Source organism: Mustela lutreola, chromosome 7, assembly GCF_030435805.1.
Source record: "Mustela lutreola isolate mMusLut2 chromosome 7, mMusLut2.pri, whole genome shotgun sequence".
Classification (NCBI taxonomy): Eukaryota; Metazoa; Chordata; class Mammalia; order Carnivora; family Mustelidae; genus Mustela; species Mustela lutreola.
Genome location: NC_081296.1, coordinates 124103515 through 124117713, shown reverse-complemented (window position 1 = coordinate 124117713; position 14199 = coordinate 124103515). Strand labels below are relative to the sequence as shown.

The 14199-nt window shown below is 38.3% G+C and overlaps 1 protein-coding gene across 2 annotated transcripts in view; it reads right to left on the bottom strand.

Annotated features, from left to right (window-relative positions):
- RPS6KA5 (ribosomal protein S6 kinase A5) overlaps positions 1-14199 on the bottom strand; it is a 171917-nt gene that overhangs the window by 58950 nt on the left and 98768 nt on the right. The window contains exons 4-5 of one of the 2 annotated variants that reach the window (XM_059182504.1): positions 11197-11312; positions 8054-8161 (exon numbers count right to left, since the gene is read on the bottom strand). The exons of the other annotated variant lie outside the window; for it this stretch is intronic. Coding sequence (XP_059038487.1) covers positions 8054-8161; positions 11197-11312 — 224 coding nt within the window. The remainder of the gene's footprint in view (positions 1-8053; positions 8162-11196; positions 11313-14199) is intronic. 2 annotated transcript variants of the gene reach the window in all.

The window sequence follows — 14199 nt, the reverse complement described above, 5'->3', positions numbered from 1 at the left end:
TTTGGTTGGATTAGTGCAACAATTTCCTAACTGGTCTCCATGTATCTAGACTTGCCCCACTACAAGAACATCATGCCTGGCAAACAGAATCACTCTTCTAAAACAAGTCCGATCATCTCATTCATCTACTCAAAACTTTCCAATAGCCCCCATTTCACTTAAAGAAATCACAGTCCTTACCACAGTCTTCAACGCCCTGCATGATCTGTACAATCCTTCCTCCATGTCCTTACTTCCTGCTACTCTGAGCCTCACTCATTCTGTACACTTACACTGTATTCCTCCTTATTCCACAAACAGCCCACTTTGCATCTTTCATGCTAATCTCTCTGCCTAAAAATCTCTTTACTAAGATACTGGTATTGCTCAGACTCTCCCTTCCTTCATGTCTCTATTCAACTGTCACCTTCTCAGCTACACCATTCCTGAACCTATTTTAAAAGTCCAACTTTTTCAGGTACCTGGGTGGCTCAGTTCATTAAGTGTCTGACTCTTGATCTCAGCTCAGGTCCTGATCTCAAGGTTGTGAGGTGGAGCCCTGGGTTGGGCTCTGAGCTGGGCATGGAACCTGCTTAAGGTTTTCCCCCTCCCTTTGCCTTTATCCACCCCCTCTTTAAAAAAAAAAAGTGCAACCTCTTCTCACCCTGATATTCCCTATCCCTTTTACCTAATGTATTTGTCTTCTTGTAACTTCCCACTATCTAACACATTTCATACGTATTTTACTTATTTACTTGTTTTTGTCTATTTTGCTCATTGCTAGATTCCAATGCCAGATAGAACAGTGCCTGGATCACAGCAGACTATTCAACTGATGTTTGCTGAATGAGTGGGAAAAAAAGCAAAATGTTTATAACTGTATATGTGAATAGTGGGTGCACAGATTCTGTTGTATCATTTTAAACATTTTTATTATAGTTAAATATTTCATAACAAAAAAATTAAAAAGAAATTTGAAAGACATAAGCATTTATCAATCAAACTTATGCAATGTTAGTTAATATTCCCGAATATTTTTTGCTAAATACCCATTAAGGCTTTGAAAGTCCCTGACACTCAGCATGGCTTTTAAGTACCTTGTCTTTCTTTTTAGAAAATAGATAAAAATGATCTATTTTCAGATGAATACATTCTATATTAATATAGAAAAATGTGACTGCTAAATATAATTTTCAAGTAAATAAAATTATATATATTTAAACCTGATTTGAACAAATGGACAATATTACAGAAGTTTCTGTGAAAAGACTCTCCACTTAAAAGTTGTCCCCACTTGGGCGCCTGGATGGCTCAGTGGGTTAAGCCTCTGTCTTAGGCTTAGGTCATGATCTCAGGGTCCTGGGATCGAGCCCCACATAGGGTTCTCTGCTCAGCAGGGAGCCCGCTTCCTCCTCTTTCTCTCCCTGCCTGCCTCTCTGCCTACTTGTGATCTCTCTCTCTGTCAAATAAATAAATAAAATCTTTAAAAAAAAAAAAAGCTGTCCCCACTTGCACTGTGATGTCATTTACATTAAACCTGCCCTCTGAACTTGTGCACTGAACTTGCCTTAAAATTAGAAAGAGTATTACAGTAAATCTTACCATAGCCAGTAATTTCTACTGTAAGAAAAGTTATAAAGCAATCTGTGAGGCAGACATCTGAGGCCAAAGCCCTGTCTGTCTCCCTCCCCTCCTCCTGTCCAAATGTAAGGACTCCACTCTGATATCTGGCAGAAGAACTCTACCAAAAATGGCAGAAACTAATGTGCTAGCATCTGTATATTGTGTAATACTGCTTAAGTAGAAGAAAGACTGGGGCAATGGAAAAATGCTCTGACTGGTTTCTAGATCTCCTATTTTCCCAACACTTCCATCTCAACATTTACCCTAAAATAACTAAAATTATCCTAGAGTCACTGATTTTGGCGAATAACTGATAGGACTTATTTACAGAGACCTAGACATTCCTTTTTTTCTTTTTCTTTTTTTTTTTAAAGATTTTATTTATTTGTCAGAGAAAGAGAGAGAACAAGCCCACGAGGGAGCACAAGCAGGTGGAGCAGCGGGCAGAGGGAGAAACAGGCTCCCTGCTGAGCAAGGAGCCCAAGTGGATAAGGGTCCTGGGCTCTATCCCAGGACCTTGGGATCATGACCTGGGAGAAGGTAGATGCTTAACCATTGGAGCCACCCAGGCACCCCAACCTAATACATTCTTTAGGAGCATATACAAATGAAAAGATCTGTCAACACACACCAGGACAGGGGACAGAAGGAACAAAAGCTTTCTCAGAGAGTAGGGTTATCCGATTCCTAAAGCAAACATGCTCTTTAAGGATCCTGAACCTCACCTAGGCATCCTGAGATGCAAATGTCACAACAGCAAAATACTGCAAATGGTATTATTAACTAGTCATTTACTAAAGAGAGGCATAATTTAAAACTTTCCTACAAATCCAAAAAGGGAGAGTAATTTTTATTTTAAAGATTTTATTTATTTATTTGACGGAGAGACAGAGAGAGCACAAGCAGGCAGAGCAGCAGGTAGAGAGAGAGGGAGAAGCAGGTTTCCTGTTGAGCAGAGAGCACCAACATGGGCTCGATCCCTCCTGGGATCATGGTCTGAGCTAAAGGCAGACGCTTAACTAAGCCACCCAGGTGCCCCAAAGGAGAGCAATTTAAGATTCTCATTTGCATATTTTAGTTTTGCTCACGGTAATCTAAAATTTGAACAGTATGTCTTAAAAGTAGAAGCCGGTGTTTTTTACTGCTTCACACTTTAGAACATACTTTCATGAGCATCAGCTGATTGTGGGCTATAATGATCCTATAAACTAGAAATGACAGCTATTACCTTACAGAAGAAGAAACTAAGACCGAGAGGCTAAGGACTGGGGCTTGCCCGGTGTCACACAGCTACAGAGGGGAGACCTGAAAAAGACCCAATACATGTCCTATCCACTATACACAAAGGCCACTTATATGCTCAAAAAAATTAATGAATAACATCCCCTTTACTAAGCAAAGGTGCATTTTTCTATTTTCTGGAAAGAGAAAATAGTCACTAATCCATAGGCCTTTCCTTTAAAGTACAGCTACCATGGCAGTATGATTAGTTTAGATACTTCTATTTTAAGTGTTGGGGACATTATTTTTCTGCTAGTTTTATTTAGCTACCTGTAGATTTACATTAATAATCTGTTGTGATTTTTTAAAAAATGTTCAGTGTGAAATTGTAAAAACACAGAATGTATATGCCATATACAAGTACAGGGTAACTAATAGGACATGAATGTATCATTTTGACATTATTTGTTCATAAACAGATAAAAACAGACCCCCTTTAAATATCTTTATAGTCTTCAGTGTTAGAATCATATACCCAATACCAGCAGAATGTCTGACTCACAGTAGGAACTCAACAAATGTTTGCTAAATTGTACTCTCATGAGATTCTATGAAGGACAAATACTAGCCTGTAAATATTTAGAATTGTCTTAGTCTCAGAATCTCAAGGGATTTATCAGATTCTACGACTGAGAAAAGAACATATGAAAAGTATCAACTTTGTAAAGTGTCCATTATCATATAAAAGATTTTAAAGATTTTAACAATAAACCAATTTTATCCTGTATACACACCAGTCTGGCAAACTGTAATCTAGAAATAATTACTTATAGGCATATTTGACAAACACCTCCAGAATACAGGCTCATTAGGGCAAGGAATTTGTTGTTTACCACTGTATTTCTAGGGTCTAAGTACAATACCCAATGCATAGTACTCAATTAATATTTGTTCAATTATTCAATTAATGAATACACAGAGAGATGAATATTATACCATGAGCAGAAACTGTTATTTTAAAAGTATATATTTTTTGTACTCAGCAAATTCCTAAAAATTAGTAGAAATACATTCCCCAGACCCAGTAAGGGCAGAATCTATCACACACGAAACAGCAACATACTGAAGGAGAAGCATATTTGGACAGGGGAAGGTTAGTTCAGTTTTGGATATGTTGAGCTCAACCAATCTATGAGAGCATCACGTGGAAGTACATCACGAGCATGTTTGGATCTGGAGTCCAGAAGAGAGGTCAGGGTTGCCATGTATTTTGAGGAATCACCAGCATAAAGGGGAGAGAGCATAAAGAGAGAAGAGTACCTAGTATTGAACTGAGAGGAACCCCTGGGTAGAAGGGGAAGAGGCTGCAAAAGACAGTGACAAAGAAAAGGAAAGCCAGGGGAGTGTGGTGTCTCATGAGCCAAGGAGAGAGGCAATATCTGCTCAACGTTACTAGGTAGTCAAATAAGAAAAGACTACAAAGTTTCTAAAACTGAGGTCAATGGTGACCTTGACAAGAAGGCTTACAGTCAGTCAGTTGGTGTGCAAGCCAAACAGGAGTAGATTAAGGAGTGACATGTGAGTAAATAAAGAGAGTGTGCAGACAAATACCGAGAACAACAGCACAAGAGCTGGAAAGGAATATGGAATTCTGAATAGATTTTGTTTATCTATTGGTCCCTCCATCCGTCTGTCCATCCATCCAACCGTCCGTCCATCCATCCATCTTTAAAATTTTAAAACAGGAAAGACTAGGCATGCTTAAATGATGACAAAAGACCAAGAGGAAGAGGAAGAGGAAGAGGAGAGAAGTCAGTTGGAGCTGGAGTTACAGAATCTTTTTGTATACATTGGAAACCAAGGAGGAGACTCCTTAAGCTACAGTTTAAACCGAAAACCAACAAGGTAGAATAGGGATGGACAAAGAAGAAACTCATTCCAAGAAAGACCGTATTTCGATATGAGGGAGTCAGGGTGCCACGTGAAACCAAAAGGGAATGTTAACTATTCAAAACAGAAATAGTTTGGGGGGAATATTTTTAAGGTAGAAAGAGTCTAGGCAGGGAAACTTGCTGAACAGGTGCTGGGTAGAATCAGGGGAGCAAAGAACCACTATATCCTGTTGTAGGAGTCTCAGAGAGGGGTAGTTCTTACCCCAGCCCTGAGAGTTAAACCTAAAACCTAGTGTAACAGTATGTCCTCTATGCGAAGAGAAGAACGAGCTGGTGGTCTGAGGGGAAGAGATGAAGTGGAAAGCTTAATGACTAACACCTAACTATATTAAATGCGGCTAGGTTGTATTCAGTGAATAATAAAATCTGTAAGTTATTTCTCCACCTCAGATTGAATCCCAGTATTTCATTTTTTTATAAAAAATTTATTTATTTATTTGACAGACAGAGATCACAAGTAGGCAGAAAGGCAGGCAGAGAGAGAGGGGGAAGCGGGCTCCCTGCTCAGCAGGGAGCCCGATGTGGGGTTCCATCCCAGGACCCTGAGTTCATGACCTGAGCCGAAGGCAGAGGCTTAACCCACTGAGCCACCCAGGCGCCCCCCCCAGTACTTCATTTTTTTTTTTCCCAGTACTTCATTTTTAAAAAAGATTTTATTTATGTATTTGAGAGAGACCAGTGGAAGGGGCACAGAGGGAGAGAATCTCAAGCAGACTCTGTTGAGCATGGGGCCTGACAGAGGGCTTGATCTTGTGACACTGAGATCATGACCTGAGCCAAACCAAGAGCTGGACGCTTAACCTATTGAACCACCCAGGTACCCTCCAACCCGATATTTCGTTTTTGCACATAAACAACTAAGTGTTCAAAACCTATGGTATTTGACAAGAACTCCTCTGTTCCCTTGCCGAGGAGCTGCTGACATGATTAACAGAACACACAAGTCTCTCTTGTGAGGAGGGACCAGGTTGATTTAGTCACATGGCATTTCTGATTAATTTGTATTTCTGTATTAGAACTCAGCAACTCTGATCCATGCTTGATTTTTGTTTATTTTTGCTGTGTCCCAGGGCCAAAGTCTGTCAAATGATCAGCCACACATACCCATAAATACAGGAGTCACTAAGCTATTCTTTTCAGTGGTGTCTTATAAGAACCTAGCCTAATGTCTAGTATGGAGAAGGCCTTCAACAGAATGAGCAAATGCATGGACGATTCCACGGAGAGAGGAGAAGGTGATCATCAAATCTCTCCACACGGGTGTGCTTCACATGCCAAGGAGGCTTTGGCCATCTCTTGAAGCCCACCGACCCCTTCTCAAAACAATGGTTTAAAATGCATAGTATGACAGAAGAAACTATAATCCCACTGGAACAGAGACACAAGAAACTAATCACTGAAATATAGTGAAATCAAAATAGTAAAAGAAGCAGTGACTTTATCACAAATGTGGTTCTGTGGCATGTGCTGGGCTTGTCAAGTCACAGACATCTCTGTAGAAGAATATGGCTGGACTAGTTTACTGGCAACACCACCACCTGACAACATCTGCAGAGTTTCTGTTCTCAGTTTCTCAGAGGAACCCTCTAAACTCCTGTGTAGGAAGCCATGTTCTCAGAATAAAGAGGCAGAAAGAGGCCATGGGAGCTGCATGACTCACTGTGTCATTTTTCCCTTCAACCACTAGTTCCTTTGTTGTGTCCTCACCTTTAGGCCATAGTCCCTGAATGCAGGCTTTCTTGTTAACACTCTCAGTCTTCCTTGAAGGTAAGGAAAGCACGGTGGCCTAGGTGAATCAGGTAGACTGCAGCTCAGAGGGGGCTCCCTGTTTCTCATACAGACTTGCAACCATATCCCCTGTGCTCCTGCTTTGAGGGACACCTGGTGCCCTCAATTCCTGACTCTGCTTTGGGGATTCTCATGTTACTAGCTTAGGATTCAACTGTGATCAGAAATGCTATCTGAGTTACAACTAGATTTCCTGTTGTCCATCTTCCAAAATTTGGTTGCTATCTTCTTCCTTCTCTTTTGAGAACATGTCTATTTTACTCCCTTCCTTTTGCATAGGGGATTTGGTGAGGAAGCCATGGTAAACATATTTAACCTATCCCATCTTACTGAAGTAGCCACAAAAAGTTTTACAAAGGAGAAAAGTTTTAAAAATCAGACTTTGAAGTCAATTCCTCAAAAATTCATCCATTTTATAACTACGATTTTTCTGTCAGAGATAATCAGTATAATTATAACCACAACTTCATGAAGGCAGATACCACTTCGACCTTCTTCACCATTGCATTATCTAGTACCAAGCTTAGAAGAAGTGGTCAATAAATATTTACTGAATAAGTGAACTGAATGACTATGGATATGATAAAAAACTGGGATCTTTAGTTCTATAATTTCAGCACTTATGGAATTCACCTAAGACTGCTTTGGCAATATTGTAAAAAGCAAACAACCAGAAACAGACACACCTGATGTGGGACTCAAGAATGATGTGTTTGACACCACAAAGTCCTTCACTATGAAAATTGCACTATAATTCTGTATTCTATACCAGTAATTTCTTAAATAAAAAAAAGCTGGCACTCAAATATACCTCATTTTGTATAACCTGTAGTATAAAAATATATTTTCCATTACAACTACTAAGTAAATAGTATCTAAATTAGAACTAGCAGATGTACATTTTAAAATGTCATTAAATGCATATGTAATAGTAAACATGAACTAATTAATACTGAAAATGCAAAGTGCTCCAATTTAAAACCTGCACATTACCTATTACATTTTAGTTCATATGAGCAAAACCAGCAAGGTTATTAAAGAAGTTGGTCTAGTAGATCCTTGTCATTTTTGTCAAGTGAATTCAAAGGGACATCAGGACATGTCTTACTTTGTAAATACAATGTAAACTCTATGTCCTTTGTTTTGCAATTCTTTATTGGTTACCAACTAAGGCATAATTTTCCTCAAGGACCCAAAGGCTTATTTACATTTTTAAGTTATATTTTATAGGGAAAGTTAAATGCATAGTTTTGTTTTAAACTAGGGAATTCTGATATAAACATCAAAGGTATACTGCAATTCTAACAAGATGGTAATTTTAAGCTAAAAATCTTTACAGTCATTTATGTCAAGATGTTCCTCTAGGCAAACCTATACAAAAATCCATAATCCATATGGTACTCTCCTGATAAATGCTTATTCTATGCTCATTTTTAAAAAATCATTTACATTCTGTTGTTACTAACTTCAAATTAAAATATAATACTCACTTCTTCAGCCACAAACTCCTTACTCAGACCAAAATCTGTCAGCACCACATGGCCATTAGAATCAAGTAGGATGTTCTCAAGCTTAATGTCACGGTATATAATTCCCAACTGTGAAAACAAACAAACATGCATCTTCAAATAACAATTTTCAAAAAATGAATTAGTAAAGTCTTTATCTACTGTAAAAACAAACCAGAAAAAGGATTCTCCTGTTCAGGATGCTATAATGGCTTAGTCACTGGCTAGGGCCATGTGAATTCATCCATCTCAGGGTTCATCTGCTGGACTCCCTGCACCTCTCCTACCACGTCTTCCTTCTCAGTGTAATGAAAATCCATTCCTGGTGGACGAGCTTCTGTGGAGTCTCTCTGTTGACCACTTGTCTACTCCATTCTTCCTGTTCTATCTTCTTAATCCTCATTGGAGATGATTTTCTTCAGATAGTTTTAGCCAATTCACGTCTATCACTTCCTAATGGATTCAGAGACCTTTCTGACTAACCAGATCCCACACTGTTCCTGTCTTTGTTTTTATTCCTTTGCTTACCTAGATGTACACTGTACTTAACCTAAAAAAGCCCAAGATTTTCTAGGCATTTTCTGCTTGTCTCGATATAACGACACATACACTAGCTGTTTTCACTTTTCATGCATTTGTCTAGTATGCATATCTGTCTAGTATCTAGTATCTAGTACAGTGTCAAATAGATAAAGACTTGTTGAATAATAGGCTCCTAAACACAAAGGCTGAAGATCATAGGTTAATTTTAGCCGATCAGTAGTTCCAAATAAGTGAAATAAGTCAACTGAATAAAATTTATATATCCTTCCATCTTGTTCTGTGTGTAAGTTTTAGAGTAAAAACACTCCAGCTATTTCTTCAGCTAAATAAATCTATACAAGTCATACAAGAAGTTCTTGATAGATGTGCATTGCAAATTTCACGTTAGGTCAGCCTGAATTAAATGTTTTTAAACTTAGACACACTGCCTTCTATAACACTAAGCACATGAAAAAGCAGATTCATAAAAACTTTTTAAAATCGAAACAACAAATTACACAAGGAAAAATGCAAGGCAATTTTCCTTCCAGAACTTCAGTGTTCAACAGGAAAGAAAGGGTGATATCTACAATTTATTGAACATTTGACTTGCAGCCTCATAAGCATCTAACAATTAGTGTGACTTTTTTTTTTTTTTAAAGAAACTTTGGAAGCAATTTTAGAAATAACTCAGTTACTATCTGTTTTACCTCATCACTTCCAAGTGCCCTCTATTTTTGTCTCTTCCTGAGAAACTCAATGTTAGCAGCTATAACAAGGTTAGTATTACTGGCTTAATATCTCTTATGTTGTATCTCTTTGTATTTATCTTTTTAGGGTAGTAAGAATAAGAGAAACTTAGCTGAGGTCTGATTTGCTATATTAATTTCACTCCATATCAATTACACGTATATCCAAAACTCATCATGTTCTCTAAGTCTGTGGTTCTGATTAAATAACAGATGTTCCTGGATTTTCCTTCAATAAACAGAATTAGTAGAATTAAAGTTTTCGCACAAAAAATGAGTTTACCAGCTTACCCATCGGAACTTTGTATTTGTTTTGTTTTTATTCTGGTATTTATGGGAATTTCCACCACCATTTTGATATCACTAAAACTTACATCTAATACCCCTAAGCATAAAACTCAAAGATATTTTTGGCCCATTCCTGGGCCCAATTTTGTTCGTGTATGAAGATGTTCTAACTACTTTATATCCCACAGAGGTACTCACAGGCAAAAGCTGGCCACCACAAAGGAATGGGGTGTCTGCCCCCTCACAGCAGGAAGGTGTCAGCTCCCCTCCTGCTCCTCTGTCCCTTCTCTCCCAGCACTGCTGTCCCACCATCCCCCACCACGCCCACCGCCACCCCCCGCCCCATGCCCACCGGGGCCTTTTCTCCTTCCTCCCTTTTGCATTGTTCATCAACTCCTCTTCATTCCTACTCTGACTCCCAGCCCCGGCCTGCCTAGTCTGGCTCTGCTTTGGGCTAGATATCGCCTGTTTCTGACTCCTTCCTTCTATGCCTGTATCTTCTCGCCATCTTTTCTTACAGCCCCTCCTGTCCATTGCCTCCATCTTGTAATTCCAGTCTCCCTGCCCCTTTTCTTCCCTTTTCTTTGCCTTTTCCCTTCGTCTCTCTTCACCCTTGTCTAAACTCCACAATCACCACTCTAATTTCTGTTCATCTCAAATCCAGTGCAGGATCTGAATTCATGACAATGGACAGTGGCTCTACAGTGTACTTGTCTCATCCTAATGTAGAGACTCAAGTCACACTGGTCTTGTGGTCTCGCATACTCGATGAAAATTATTCGAGTGCTTTTTGAGGAAATACACACACACACACACACACTTAGTCTACACAAAGACTGCTTCTATAATAATGCTTCCTCATTAAGTTTAAGAAACTTCGTTGAAAATTTCTTGGATCCTGATGAATAGTAGGTAAAATAATATATGCTTTATAAAGTTCAAACTGATTTAAATAGAGCTGAAACAGCATCATAGACATAAAATCCACTTAAAGTTTTTAGCAACTGAGTTCACGCTCCAGGGAGGCACTGGAGGAGGACGGAGGGAGAGGGAACAGGGAGGGCCTCAGGGACATAGGCAAAGACAAACCAGAGTGGGAGAGTGGGGTAGCTGGGTAGCATGGCAGGTGCTTCTTTCAAATAACTCATATTCTCCAAGCTAATCAGGAAATATACCCTGCAGACACATAGGCAGAGTCTGCAATGGAGTAAGTCACAATTAAGGAAATATATATTATGACTTGTGATTTCATTTTAAAGGTTATCTTAAGAATGAAAAGCTTTTATTCTAATGATACTTGGTAATGAACGTTAGGATTTTTCATGAACAAAACTAAAGAACTGCTCAGGTTCTACCTTTTTAATCTGTATCACAGGAACTACAAAAAAAAAGTAGATTTGTAAAACGGGAACTACAGAATGAGAAAATTAGCAATAATGTGGAAGCGTACTTCCACAATCTCCACGAAGACAGTGATGTTTTAAAACATTAGCTCTTTTAGCTCCAGCATTACCTCAATTAATAGATTTTAAAAAAAAATGAACTCCCAAAGATTGAGCATCTTACCTTGTGGAGATGTTCGAGGGCAAGCACGATCTCTCCAACATAGATCCGTACCTCGTGCTCTGTGAAACGCTCTCTTTGAGAAAGATGAGTAAAAAGTTCTCCACCATTTATATAATCTAAAAATGAAATATATTTTTTTCTTTCTTTGACTCGTATTCATAAACTTAAGGTAGTTTTTCCTTTTAATCATTTTGGATTAACCAGAAGGCACTGATTTTAATATATTATTTTTGCACAATTCTTTGTGTATAGTATACAGTTTTCTCTGGAACATATTACTAAATTTACATAGTAATACAGTTGCATAAGATAATGACTATCCTACACTACAATCAAATGGATTTGCATAGATTATTGCTATTACATCTATTACATGATCTCTGCATATATTTAAATACATTTTCCCAAATGCGGTGCTTCAGAAAACTGCCGTCATCGTATAATACTTAGCTTGCTATTGAGTACCAAAACATCAGCCACTGCAATAACTGAGATAAAAAATGAATAGAACAAACCAAAACGCAAAGAAAATCCCAGCCTTTCCTTTGTAATTGCTGCCAGTCACTATTTCTAAGCAGGCTCCCCATTTTCTAGAATTTTCTATGCACCCTTTCAAAAATGTGTACTAGGTAGCAAGTACCCTTATTGATCCATGTAGCCCTAAAGGAAAAAGCGGCACAAAGTGACTGAGTCAAACATCTGAAACTGAAATATTCCCATTTTCCTCTCAATTTGTCCTATTTATCCCAAGGGGAATAATGAGAGACAAAATAGGCTACAGTGAAGAGCACCTAGGTGGCTCAGTATGTTGGGCATCAGACTCTTGGTTTTGGCTCAGGTCATGATCTTGGGGTTGTGGGATCAAGCCCCAGATTGGGCTCCATGCTCAGTGGGTTATCTGCTGGAGATTCTCTCCCTCTCTGTCTGCTCCCCGCCTCCCCCCACCCCGCTGCCACTTGCATACTCTCTCTCAAATAAATAATCTTAAAAAAAAAAAAAAGTGGGGTTATGGACATTGGGGAGGGTATGTGCTTTGGTGAGTGCTGTGAAGTGTGTAAACCTGGCGATTCACAGACCTGTACCCCTGGGGATAAAAATATATGTTTATAAAAAATAAAAAATTAAAAAAAACCCACCTAAGGCTACAGTGAGAAATACATAAGGGAGCTGAATAATAATAAAAGCAATAACATAATAGGGTTCATAATTAGCTCTAACAAGATACTATCTTGATAAACTGATATAGTTTCATTAGAAACTAACCACTGAGACCTTAGCACACAGTGTAGACCCTGAAAACAGTCACAGATGTAGTTTAAAGCTTTTCTCCTAAAAACCTGAAAAGCATGTATCCCAAGAATATTCATTTGTCAAGTTCAGCAGTTTGAAAAAAGAACAAAGCAAAATCTTCATAAACTTGCAAATTTGTTTCATCTTGTCTGTTTAACTTTAAATTCCCCAAAGCAGATGCAACAGAATGAAAGAACTCTAATAGCTGGTTGCTTTGCAATGTATTTTACGAAGAGTATGCCAGTAAAAAGCATTGCCCCCTCTAAGGCTTCTGTATTTTGCTAAGAGGTTTTAATTATATCTTAACACAAAGCTAATTATTAAAAAGGTGTAAAGGAACACAGCATTCCTGCCAACTAACAATGAATTTTTTCTACCTTTAAGTAGTTATTTGCTTAAATCTCATGCTGATGTTTATGCATAAATGGTTTCCACAGTTAGTCATGACACAGAAATAGACACCCACAGGTCAGCTGAGCAACTAACAAACTCCTACCCATCCTAGTATGCCCTATACAATTTTCTCATCTTCAATAACCACTCCAGCAGAGTTGGTCACTTCCTTTTTTGTTAGCCACTGTACTTACTAAAGACTTCTACCACTGCAATTATCTTGCTGTTTTGAAAATGTTTATTTGCACAGTTGCTTTCTCTGCTACACTCTGAACTTTTTAAAAGTCTGAATCAGTGTATTCACCTCTACAAACATACAGTAAGCATTCAATAGATAATTAATTAAACACAAATTCTTTACAGTGGAACAACTATTAAATAGACTTGAAAAAAATCACCCTGAAACTCAAAGGCAAGTGTGTTATAAAAAGTTTCTCTTTAGGGCACCTGGATATAGTCCACAGGACCTGGCCTTGGTAACTAACAGACCTGGATTAGACAATGGTTTCACTGTGTCCTGCCTTGAGCAAATGAAGCCTTTCAGCTGCAGCTGTTTGTCCAGACAATGAGAATAGTAACTACTGTGGCTTGTTGTTGCTTGGAACATAGACAGTGGCTTATTTTCCATTTACTGGGAAGACAGAAAAAGGAACTACAAATCTAAGAAAACAAACCTAAAACAACATCAAATAACCTACTTCCTACTTTTGGAACAGACCTTCACCAAAGGTGAAGGCCTATCTTGCATAAAATAAACATGTTTTATTTGTAGGTATGTGGCTGCATAGTTCACAAGGTCAACAGCCAACTCTATCCAGCAGTTAGGTATTTACAGTTGTAAAGCAGATACAGAAGCTGCCTTTGGCAGCTTCTATAATGGCAGGAGCTATGGTATACCTGACATGTCCTTATGGGGCTGTTACTCTAGATCAGTGGCTGGGATATGAGGTCAGTGGGAATTTCTATAAGGTAAGCATTTGGCACTCTCAGTCATTATAACTTTAGTTTTGTTCATTGTGCAGTAGTGTCTCATTATGGTTTTAATTTGCATTTTCCTGATCAATAATGATATTTAGTATCTTTCCATGGCTTATTAGACATTTTTATAGCTTCTTTAGTGAAGTGTCTTAATAGGTTTTTTTTTTGCCTCTTTTGATTTTTTCTTATGTGAAATATGATTCACATACCATGAAATTCACCCATCTGAAGCATAAAAATCAACAGTTTCTAGTATATTCAGAGTTATGCAACTATCACATTGAATTTTAAAACATTTTACCACTCCATCCTCCCAGAAACCTTAATTTATCTGTTTTTTTC